The sequence below is a fragment of the Balearica regulorum genome, chromosome 14 (genome assembly GCF_011004875.1).
Source record: "Balearica regulorum gibbericeps isolate bBalReg1 chromosome 14, bBalReg1.pri, whole genome shotgun sequence".
Lineage (NCBI taxonomy): Eukaryota > Metazoa > Chordata > Aves > Gruiformes > Gruidae > Balearica > Balearica regulorum.
Window position 1 is genome coordinate 2,816,415 of NC_046197.1, and position 12,125 is coordinate 2,828,539.

Here is a 12,125-nt window from a genome sequence, read left to right on the forward strand (position 1 = left end):
GGCGGGGACGGCAGCGCCAGGGGGAGCGTGGCCCAGGGGACCCGGGAGGGGGGACGGGCCCCGCTCCCCGTGCGGGGGGGCACCGGGGGCGCAGAGGGCGGCACGGCCCCGCGGGACACGGACACCGGCCGCAGGGCCCGGGCAGGACGGTCCCGGGGTGGCGGGGAGCCTCAGCGCGGCACCGGGCGGGCCGGGGGTGCGGCAGCGGGACCGGGGCCGGGGCCGGGGCCTGTGCCCGTGCCCGTGCCCGTGCCCGTGCCCGTGCCCGTGCCCGTGCCCGTGCCCGTGGCCACGCCGCTCCCGCCGCCGCGGGCCCTTTAAGCGCGCCCGGGATCGGCCGCGCAGCTCTCGCGAGAGCCGCCGTTGCCCCCCCCCCGCCCCGCCCAGCGCCGCGGCCGGGCCGAGGACTACGCGCCCCATAGTGCCCCGCGCGGAGCAACGGCCAATGGCGGAGCGTGCGGGGGGCGGGGACGGGCGGGAGAGCGGCCTATGGCGTGGCGCCCCGCTCCCGCGCGGGAGGGGCGGGCGGTCGTCCCCCCCCGCCCCCGGTCCCCCGGAAGTGATGTCACAGGCCCCATGTGAGCCGATTGCAACACATGCAGCGCGGAGAGGGGGAGCGCGAGCAGCCGGTGTCCGACGTCAGCGCCGCCGCCAGCCGCGCGCCGCCGGGGGGGACCGGGCCTGAGGTGAGGTGCGCGGCGGGCTGGGCGGCGTGCGGGGCCGGGTCGGGGCCGGGGTCTAACCGCTGTGTCTGGGCCGCCGGCCCGCCGCAGGCCGCCGCCGCAGCCGCCGCAGCCGGAGGAGGAGGAGGAGGAGGAGGAGGAGGGAGAAGATGGCGGACGATCCCAGCGCTGCCGACCGCAACGTGGAGATCTGGAAGATCAAGAAGCTCATCAAGAGCCTGGAGGCGGCCCGCGGGTGAGCGGCGGGGCCTGCGCCGCCTCGGGGGCGGCCGCGGCGGGAGGGCGGCCGCGGGGCAGCCCGGCGGGCAGCGGGGTCGGCCGCCCCGGGAACGGGGGTGGGGGGGGGGGGGTCCCGGCCGGAGCGGGAACCGGAGCGAGGGGACTGCCGGCCGGTCCGCCCGGCCCCGGGCCTGCCGCCGCGGGGGCGAGGGAAGGGCGAGGCGCGGTCCCGGCCCGGCGGCCCCTTCCCGGGCTCCGGTGCCCTTTTGTCTGGCCGCGTGGTGAAGCGGCCGGGTCCCTGCGGCCGCTGCGGGGTTCGGGCTTGCCGAGAAGAGCGGGCTGGGGGCCCGGCGAGCAGGGCCGTGTGTGTGAGTGTGTGTGTGTGTGTGTGTCCCCTCCTCCCCCCGGGACCCCGGGGGAGGCTCGGCCGCAGAAAGGAAGCGTTACCGTGCTTCCCGCACGGGAAAGGGGCAGCGCCTGCCCGTACGCTCCCCGCCGGCCTCGGCCTGGCCGCGGCTCGCCAGGCTGGTCCCACCCCCCCCGGCCCAAGCGGTGAGTTCCCTGCGGGGGTGTCGCACACAGGTGTGTGTCCCGGCCCCGCAGGACGGGGGTGTCACGCACAGGTGTGTGTCCCGGCCCCCCAGGACGGGGGTGTCGCGCACAGGTGTGTGTCCCGGCCACCCCAGGACGGGGGTGTCACGCACAGGTGTGTGTCCCGGCCCCGCGGGACGGGGGTGTCACGCACAGGTGTGTGTCCCGGCCCCGCAGGACGGGGCGACGCGGGGCCCGCGCTGGCTGCGGAGCTCCAGGTCGCGTCCGGCCTCTCCGTGGCCCTGGCCGGCCCGTGCCAGCTGGCACCGGGGAACAGCGGATTCCAGCCGGCTCCTCTGGGCCCTGTGCGGGCTCGGGCTCCTCCCCGGGGACCAGCTGGTCGGGGAAGGCAGGAGGGTAAGGGCAGGGAGGCAGGGGCCCAGGCAGCACTTGCTTTATCGCTTCTCTTACTTGATTTTCCTCACCCCTTCACCTTCTGGTGAAAGTACTTAGCTCCATTTCCCTGAAAGCAAGCTCTTCCGAAGTTTGGATAGCGTTAAATTTGCAGTCCCACTCATATCGCTCTTGCACTTTGATTCCCCCCCCCCAGAAGTAAAATTGCTGGATGTTCTCACAGCCCACCCCATGCCAAGGGTGATACGGTGCCTGCTTCTGTGGGTAACTCAGCGGTGGGTTGTTGTGTGGGTCGGGAAGCCGCTCGGACTTGAGTAATTGCAAGAACTATAGGTGCCGGAGCTGTAAAATAGCAAAGAAAGAGTGTATCTCGGTATGCCATGCAATAAAATAAAAATGAAGGGTGGCTCCAGTTTCCTTAGGCTCATCTGAACCAGTGTTCATCTGGCTGGGGCACCGCAGGCGTTGTACCGTTGCCACCCGAAAGGCAGGCTGTCTCTGGACAGCTCGCGTAAGCCGAGACACCGTCTTGTCCTTCCCGCGGTGCTGGCGTTTGTTCTTGTGTGTGGCATGGGCCAGGGGAATCATTCAGCTGAAAACCAACCCAGGCAGGAGGGGAAAGGGGAGCAGAACCTAAGCCGCGGGTCTCCCTACATTTTTTTTTTAAATCTGATTTACGATGGAGCCGTGCAAGAGATGGGGCTGTGGGAAAAGGGAGTGGAGAGCCAGGGTTTTCCTTCCCTGCCACAGAGTGGACTTTGACTGTGAAAGCTGATCGTTCAGCTGTGCCTTCGCACAGCCTTGGCAGCGTGCGTTGTACTTGCGGGGAGGTCCCAGCAAGCACGAGAGCATGTGAGCAGCTTATGCCATGAAGTTGAAAGTGCTTGGGGAGCTACGGGCATCCACTGCAGCTTGTGAAAACAGCTGTCAGTCCCTGTAATGGCGCTGGGGGAGGCTGGGCTGTGGTTTGGAAAGGTACAGCTAGCATTTTGGCTCTCCCTGATTGAAAATGCGGTAGTGTAAGCACGTCTACCTTTAGCGGCAGATCTCACGTTGTTTGGAATAGATGAACGTTGCAGGGAGCAAGATTAAAAGTGGTATTGGAGAGCTCCTGGGAGAGGAGAGGCTGAAGGCCCAGCTTGCAGCGGGTGGCTCTCAGGGTAGCAGCTTCCTGGGGCCACAGCCCAGCTCTTCCCTCTTCCCCATCAGTGATCCCTGGCACATCTCTACTTTGTGGTAAAGATGCTGCGAACACAATAAAATGCGTGTAGGAGGTTTAGCTGAGCCCTCTGGATCCAGCATATCTCCTAAATGTCGTGATACTGCTCTTCCTTGATTTGTGTGCTAGCTGCTAAACCGCCACCTGACGAAGGCTGCTGATGCTAGCAATCCTCCTATAAGCAAGGTTACGCCGGTTATGTGTAAATGCGTGTCGTGCTTCCAGGGAGCCCTGGCTAAAATTATCCTAGCCTGTTTGGGTCCGGTAAGGGGAAGAGATGCTGTAACTTTTGCCACCAGAAGCGTTAGGCTCCCCGGCACAAGAGGTGTGAGGCAGTGAAACAGGCTTTTCCGGCCTCTGGGAGAGTCGCTTCCTCTTCCTGTGAAGTAGGAAGACCTGTTCTGGGGTGGGTTAGGGGGCAAAGCCTTTAAATAGGGTGATGTGGAGGGCCAGGGACTCCTTGGCGTCTCCACCTTCCTTTACTCATGTACTCCTAATAGTGACCCAGCAGCAGTGTCCCAGTTTCATGTGCTGGTTGTTCCTGCGGTGGATCAAAGGGACGGGAAACGGAGGAAGCTGGAGCTAGACGTTCAGTTCGCATGTGGCGGTTGGGGCACCTCTGCTGTTATCCAGCTATTTTGGTAAAATCTCGATGAAATCTGCAGAATGTTACCAAAATGTTAAGTGAGCGTAAAAGCCAGGAAATACTTTTATCGTGTCTGGGATAGATGAGGTAAGTGGCAGTTATTTGGTCAGAAAACCAAGGGAGAGGATTAGAGCTTCAGCTTTACCAGAAGTTGATCAGCTTGAGGCCAGCGAGGGTAAGAGTGCTTCTCAAACTTTAAGGTAACATCCTAGCAAGAATGTCCTGTGTTATTTTTCAGCCCTGCTTAGGAAAGCTGACTTTCTCGCCGATCTCTGGATAGTAAGAACCTAGCAAATCAAAACAACGAAAAATAATTTTTAAACCCACCCCAAAACCCTATCTCTGTCAGAAGGGAGTACAAGGAGTTTTTGTCTGTGTCTTGCTTCCTAAAACAGAGGTGTCTGTTATCTCCTCCTAGCTCTTCCAAAGATGAGTTGCAAACTGTCTGATACTGTACAAAGTTAATGAGTTGATCTTACTGATTTGGTCAGAAGGGAGGGGGGAGTAGCTGGTATCTGCAGAGCATGTTTGAGTGAGAGCAAACAGGGCCTGAGTTCTGTGCTACAGGCAATTAACTTTTCTAGCCAAAGAAGATGAGGGTAAAAGGCTGGTGATAAGCAAGTCAAGCCCTTGTGAGAAGCCTAGCCTTGTCATTCATCTCTGGGAGCTCAGACTTTCATCAAACATCTCTGCTTCTCCCCTACAAAGGAATTCTGTTTTCAGTCCACAGTCTCTGTAAAAGAGAGTCTTGGTGAAAGATTGTGCCCCTCAGAATTTGCAGCCATGTCTTTGGACGTGGATGTTGCAGCAACTCAAGTAGAAGCGATATCAGGCATTATGTTTTTCCCTTGTCCTCTCTCTCGGGGCTTTTCTGCTGTTGCTTCGTGCAGTTTTCCAGTGTCAGTGTTAAACTGACAATCACTCTTTGTTCCTTTGGTCTTTGCAGTTCTGAATAGTTAGCAGGGCTACGGTCAGTTTTTTCTGCTAATCTAAGCTGTAAATGCTTGGCAAAATCACGTTTCGGCAACAACTCTGGTCTCCTTGCGGGCTTAGGCCTGAGATGTCAGATCTGAATCGCATTCGGAAAACTTCTCAAAGTCTTGGAAATGAGAGCTTTCTTCCTGCGAACGGCTCTGCTCAGAAGCGGATTACTAACCCCTCCGCTGGGCAGGTGGGCTTGCTGACCCCGCGTGAGAGCGCAGCAGGTGCTGGTGCAGGGTGTGGAGCTGCATTAGAATGATAAAACCTTCAGGAACCCGCTCCCTTGAGACATCTCTTCTGCCTTGAACTCAACGGCAGGGCTAGACTTGTGTTGAGCAGCAGCCCTTATGAGTTATTTTACTGAAACAGGGAAAGAGGAGGTGAAGAGAATGGTGTCTTTGAAGGCTCTGTCTGCAAGCACAACTAAGGTTGCCAAACAAGCGTGGTGAAGAACGTTTTTTTTCAAATTAAGTATTTTGGAAGGTGGGGGAACACCTTCCTGTTTTCCTGCAAATGCAGAAACTAAGTCTGAACAAGTAACTTACTCTGGTTGTAATTGGAAGAAATCAAGGCAGGAAAATGGAGAAATGGCAAGAGAGGGGGAAGTCTTGGTGTCTCCAGAGCAGGGAAAGCAAAGTGATGCACTTTCCTGTTAGGGTTTGGATTCCGCCAAGTTGAGACTCCCATCTGCTGTATGGGAGAAACCAAACGTGAGGCAAATAAAAAGTCACCAGGAAGGACAGAGGCCTGGAAATGTGTGGGAATTCCTGTAAAGTGACCCATAAAGTAGTTCTGCTTGAGTGTGGAGAGGCTGACCTGTCACTTAGACATAAATGATTTGCCCAGCTTGTGTTGCAGAAAGCATCATTTGCAGCTGGGTTCTCCTGCAGTGCCCCTGGAGCCTTGCTGGCCCTGATGGAGGGGCCCAACTTTGGAATTAGCCTCAAGCTGCTGCTGTTTCCCACCCTCATGCGCCAGGGGCGGCAGGCTGCTTGGGAGAAGGTGGGTGGTAGGCTGCACATCTCCGCACCTTGTTCTGGGGTGTCCTGGGATGACACCGCTTTTGTCAACAGGCAAGTTGACAAGGCTGAGACCTGTTTGGACAACCTGGTGGTTCTGGAGAACAAGATAGTCTTGGCCTCTTCTACCGTTAGCACGGTGGGACTGTCCGAAGGTGACCTGGAAGCCCACCTGCTTGTGAGATAACACTGCGGCTGTGAATGCTGCAGCAGCGCTGGCTGCTGGGATGCCTTTAGGGAGTAACTGGGGTCAGGTTGCAAGTAGATGTCCTGTACGGGTTTGCCTTGTTCCTGATTTCTTTTGAACAAAGTGCTGGGAAACCGGTGGTGCCGGGGTTGTATTGCGCTGCGTCGGTGAGCTGTATTGTTCTCCTGGATTAGGCCGTGCAAATCCTCAGTTGCTCCTGGGAGCATCTGCAGCGCTTGGCTGTACTTGGCTCGTTCTGCCTGATAGCAGGTGCTGTACAGCTTCCTTGCGCTGAAGTTGCTGCTGTGCTGGAATAACTGTTGAATAGTTGAGTGTGGTAGAATAGTTGATTCTTAACTCCGGAGTGAATTCCTCTACTGCACCGTATACGCATATAAGATGCAGTGCACCCTATATAGTGGTGTACTGTATCTTAAGTGACTGTAACAATGCCACCATGTCTAGGCAAGTATCAGTATAACTATCTTGTCTTTAAGTGATGTCACACATCAGGAGGAGGATTTGGTGTGGTCTTTCATCGCTGTGACTGGTGTCTGGCCATGCTGCCAGAGGTGTGTTGGTTCAGAGGCTCCCTCTCCTGCTCCCAGGCTGGCAGCAGATCTCTTTCCCGACCTTCTTCATCAGGATCTGTTTCTCGCTGTGGCTGTGCCTTGCATCTGGGCTCTGGGAAACAGTTTAACCGTTGATACAGAATCTGTTTCTGCAGAGCTGAAGCTTTCACCTTAGGATGCGGAGTATGATGGAGACCTTGAACCGGGCCTGGGTGAGCTGGTTGGTCTGTGAAGGGCAGTGCTGTGGCGAGGTACTACTTGGCTTTCCAACTTGTGCTGTGCTAATTAACTTGCAGCGCTGATAGTGCTAGTGCCAGCCGTGGGATCTCTCCACAGCAAGCTGATGTCTCCAGTGGACCTACCTTTGCTAAAAGTCTTCTGCTGTGGCTGGAGTCTGGGCTGGGCCAGCCTTGGGGTAAACGGCTGTCTTTCAGTGTGGGCAATGTGGGACAGATGAACAGGGCAAGGACGGAAGAGTAGCGTCTGTGGGGTGGCACGTGGAATCTATCTTTACTGACAATGAGTTTTCTGCTTTGGCTTTATCATCTGTCATTAAAGTGCAGAGTGTTTAGGGAAGAGGTTACAATTTAAGTTCTTACCTAAGCCGAAATACTTCCTCGAAGTAGTTCTTTCTCAGCCCGCTTGTCTTAAGGGTGGTTCTAAAGGAGGTCACGTTTCTGTTGCAGAGGTAAAGGCTATAATATTAATACTGCCTTTTGCTTCTGGTAGCGTGAGGAGGAGGAGACACCTGCAGAGATGCCAGACTAGAAATAGTCCAGGGCAGAAGTGACACCCGAGGGCTCGGTGGCAGGTAACGGGGTAGGATGTCCTGCAGCTGCTTGCATGCTGCTTTGCTGCTCTGGCTGTTGGAGTCTCTTCAGGCTGCCCATCCCCGTAGTGCTGGGCTTAGGAGCTGAGTATGGGTTTCATGAGAGCGGGGCTGATCAGACCTCTCGGGACTGAGACAGTGTCTCGTAAGAGCTTGTGTTTTGGTGGTGTCAAGGGTGAGTGGTCTGAGAGAGCTGCCCTCTCCCTGTGCCAGGTGAGAAGGCAGCCGGAGCCGAGGAGAATGTCCCAAGGCTTGCTGACATCCTGCTGGTTGCCTGTGTCTAATTGTTGTAAAACATTTCCTGGGCTTTCTCATCTGCCTGCTCTACCTGTTCCTTTTGAATTATAGCAACAATTAGGAAGTGCTGTTTCAAGAGTACACACTAGCAAGTGGCAGAAAATGACCCGATCTGGGAGAACGGGTTACGTGTCAGGCAAGAACTCTAGTAAGTGTTTTATAGCCCCTGGTAGTTCGACAGCCTGATACCCTCTTTTACAACTGCGTGAATCATTAGTGAACAGTGTGATTCATCCACAGATCATCATTCACATTGAGCTAATGAATGAGCCCCTGACTGCTGAAGACAAATGACGTGGTAGAAGATGGGAAATGAGCACCTCAAAAGAGGACAGACTTTTTTTGGCTTTGTGGCAACTGGATTTCTTTTTTCTCCCCCTGTTAGCTCCCTATTCCCACGTAGCTCTGAGGCATTAACATCTTAACAAGCAAATCTGGATTTGTTGCTTCAGTCCCTCAGTGTACATCTTGTACCCAACTGGCCCATTAGCATAATGCAACAAGTCTTTTAAACTTGAAGCATTAATAATTGGCGAGGGAGGAGGGAGAGCAGGGGAGCTGTGGCAAAACTGAGCCTCCCAGTGAGTCACAAATGTCTGAAGTGCAGAAATGTCTGTTCCACTTACCAGTAATTGGGCATCCGGGCTTTCTGCATGAGGTCAGATGCAGCCAATAAGGCCTATTCAAAACATGCCTATGCAATTATGTTTTGTGATGTGTTGCTTTTAATCCGAGGATTTCAGAGTGGCATTGATTCACCTCCCCTGCGGGGTGTGCAGTATCCACTCGTGCTGGTTCGGTGCTCTTTGGCGGCAGAGCCGTTCGGAGATGAAGTCGGGATCTGCTCCTGGAGCTGCAGAACTCATTCGGGAGCTGGGCGCTGACGGTTGCCTGAGCAGCAGCCACGTAGTGTCGGACCTGGCTCTGACTGGGGACAGGAGGAAGCTCGGAGCACGGAGCTGCTTACGTCAAGCTCCGCACGGGTAGTACGCGATGGACCAGTGGGCAAGGGCTCGCTGTTACCTGCTACCTGTGCAGCCTTCGGACACGTGATACCTGGCCAAATTCTGTGCTCTGTGGAGACAGAGGTCTGTGACCTTTCTGTCCCTGGGGAGTGATGCGTGCTGAGCTCAGGAGGCAGATCCTGGCCCCAGGCCAGCGACTGCTGAGGGGGGAAGCACTACCTTGCCTGACCCTTGGTGAGACGCTGGCCAGCCTTGCCTCTGCTCCTTTGCTGAAGCAGCCGTCTGCTGCCTCCCTGTGGGAAGCTTTCCCCTGCTGCTGAAGCAGGGGGTGCACGGAGGAGAGCAGGCTCGTGTCTCTTTTCCAGGATGGGTTCTGGCTCGGTGCTTTGCTCCCTAGCTTGCACCTGGTAAGTTTGCTTGGCATCTGGGGGCTTTTCCTCTTTGAGAAGGTCAGTGAGTTAGGGTAAGAGGGCAGAATACCTTTTCTGGACAGTCGTAATGTCTGTGTTCAAGCTGTTTCTCGTTACACAAAGTGCTTTTTCTATCTCATCTGCCAGCATTACAGGAGGATGATATACAAAATTCCTGTCTACGGCTCTGGGACAGAACTACAACGCAAGAGCTTGGCATTGAGTGAGCTGTGGTGGCAATAGCTGCGTGGCCTCATGCTGTGCAGCTAAGTGATTTTCCTTTGTCCAGAGTAGAGGTGGCATTCAAAGACTGACGAGAAATTAGTTATCTGGAGTGTTTCTTAGACTCGGGGGGGGGGGGGGTGCTTTCTCCAATTAATGCTTATGCTGAAAAGTACTTTTGATGAAAGAATTACTTGGTTTCCTGGCTCTGCGATTCTCCCCTCATATCCACCCTGCCCCCATCTTGTGCTTTTTCTGTGCTTCTGAGGTGGCGCTGGATCCTGAGAGGTCATCTCTGCCTTGCTTTTGCTTGGGAACTGGTCTCTTCCATATCTTCATACCCTTCTTTTGATGACCTGGAAATCTTCGAGGAACAGCTTGTATTGATATTGCCTTTTAGTAGGTGATCCAGAATTCTGGTGTGTGCTGTGGTGAAAAGCAGAATGCCTCTGAGGTGGGAATTGTGAGGTTCTTGCTGGAAAAAGTACTGCCAACAGCGTGGCTTTCAGCTCAACTTTACATTGAACTCCAAAGGATCTAATGGTAGGTCCCATTGTCAGCTAACCGGTGTTGTGTGCTCTTAAGTATCCATCCAGCACTCATCTCCTGCTCGAGCTGTGCTTTGAGCCCATCATCTGAACAGGGAGTGGGATTTCATCTATTTCTGATGGAGACATAACAAAGAGCTGTTGCTTCTCAAGCAGCAATTAGATTGAGGCATGTTGGCTGTGTTTGTTGCAAAGCATTCAACCGATTGTTCTCACAGGCAATGCCATCTTTGGGTAAGCTTCCAGATGACGCTGCCTCTGAAGCACTGACGGGATCCTAGACTCTTAAGATTGTCTCTGCTCTTTCCTAGCAGGCTGACAGGATTTCCAGGAAAAGTTACGTAGCTTTTGCATCTGCTGTTGTCTCTCTAGATTTGGCACCTCAGGTGGACTTGAGCCACTTCCTATTTGATGAAGGCTTTGTCTTATTAGAAGACATTAAGTACTTAAAGGGCACAGCTATGACCTGTTCATGTACTTCACAGCTATAATTCAGAAGTTGTAAGAGCATACGCGTAGAACTTCCCCATGGCAAGGTCAACGCTGTTGCTTACAGGGCTTGTATGAATAGGGTGTGTCTAATGGCCTGCATTTTGTAAGGGAACCCAAGCCAGCAATTTTGTACTTGCCTATACCAAAGGACACTTACTTTTTATAGCACTTCATTCAACACCTCTGCTCAGATACAGGATCAAAAAACCCTCAAATATTCTTTACTTACATCAGTGCTCGTGTGGACCGTGCTCTCAATTTAGTCCTTTGCTGAAGTATCATGGGCCTGCAGCGCTGTGTGGATATTTGTTCAGAAGCAGCTCTCTTCTCTTGGACCTGTGGTACGTGCCTGGTGAAGTTCTGCCTTGGATTACATAGATATAGCTGGCATCTGTCTTGCAGCTGGCTGCAGATGTGTCAGTGATGGTCTAGCCATCGTATAACTTCAGTAGTCTTGGCCATCCAGGTGGCTCGGGCTCCTCGGTGCGTGTGATGCCTGCCCAGTAATCCGCAGTCTTCTAGCACGGAGACCGGCAGATGTTACCTTGGGAAGGTAACGTCGCTTGAAGCAGTATGTGGCAAGTTATTTCATAGAAAGCTTCCTAGCTGCGGTATGTGGTTAAGATCTGATTATCGGAAAGCTGTGTTTGCTCCACGCTCCTGGCAGTCGCGTATGGGCCTCATGCTCCCCTTGGTTCCTGGGGAAAGCAAGACGCTCATGAAGCTAGTGCCTGTAAAAATAAGCTCATTTTGAGTCACAGAGAAGACTGACCTTCCTTGCCTCTGTGTCTCCACATTACACGGTGTGCTATTAGTGTAAAATGGTTCGTTGTGGAACAACTACAGCTCAGCTGCTGTTTGTCAAGTCTCTGCTGATACCACAGGATAGGCCAGTGACTGCTATTTATATAGCATGTCTGTTAAATTAATGCTGTCCCTTGCCAGCGCGTATCCCGAGTTCCAGGAGACAGGTTGAATGACTGTTCCTCCTCGGACTTCTGGTTGGGATTGCTCTTGTCTACCAAGCTGAGGGTAGCTACAGTCGGTGCTTGCTGGTTTGGTTTTTGTGTGGTACGCGGCCACATAGATAGCCGTTTTACTGACGTAACACTGTGTAAGGTGGTTGGAGTCTTTTAGAAAAGAACTAGACCAGTTTCTGGTTTCAGCTGAAAGCTGAAGGTCTAAGGATCTGCTCAGCTGTTCCTTCTGACAGGCAAAAGAGTAGAAACCGAATCCCTGTAGATGAAGATGGCCACCCAGAACAGGAGGCTCAACTGCCAGCTGTAATGAAAACCGTCCGTGGAGTATACTTGGCAGCTCACTTCAAATGTGATACACTGCTCGCTTTGTGCGTTTGCCTTCTGTTGTGGTGGCTTCCTCATGCTGAACCATAAAACGCGTACACAGTGGGCACCGCTCCTGGTGCCAGGCGTGGCTTGGGACTCGGTACAGCAATCCAGCTGGTGCAGGTGTCTTCTGTGAAATCCCTGCTCTGGCTTCTGCAAGGAGCCCAACGGTGCTGCTCTTGGTCTGCAGCACCACAGCTGGCACGAGGCATGGCGAGATGCTGGTGGGTCATACCTCTCAGCCAGCGCAGGGAGATCTTGGAGGGAAAACGAGCTGCTTGGATGCCATCATACCTGCTTGCAGGAATATTGGCAAAACTTTCCCTTTCAGCTTTTCAGGGCTAGGTTAGCAATGATTCAGCGCTGCACAAGCTGCCGCTCGTTGTGATAACTTACTAACGTTTGCTCTTAGGCCTCTCTGTGACTGGGAGAGCTGTTTGGTTTGTGGCATAGTTGTCTGAAATTCAAACTGTAGTAACATTGAAGTTTTAGTAATAGAACAGGCTGTCCTATCCACAAACCTCCATTTTCTAAAGAACTTGCTG

The 12,125-nt window shown here is 54.2% G+C and overlaps 1 protein-coding gene across 2 annotated transcripts in view; it reads left to right on the forward strand.

Moving 5' to 3' along the window:
- Positions 1-549: 549 nt before the first annotated feature.
- The window catches only part of ETF1 (eukaryotic translation termination factor 1), a 28,520-nt gene continuing 16,944 nt past the window's right edge, over positions 550-12,125 (forward strand). The window contains exons 1-2 of one of the 2 annotated variants that reach the window (XM_075766115.1): positions 550-686; positions 774-918. In XM_075766115.1, coding sequence (XP_075622230.1) covers positions 833-918 — 86 coding nt within the window. In that variant the 5' untranslated portion in view covers positions 550-686; positions 774-832. Of the gene's footprint in view, positions 692-773; positions 919-12,125 lie in introns of both variants that reach the window. The other variant, XM_075766116.1, reaches the window with a different exon arrangement.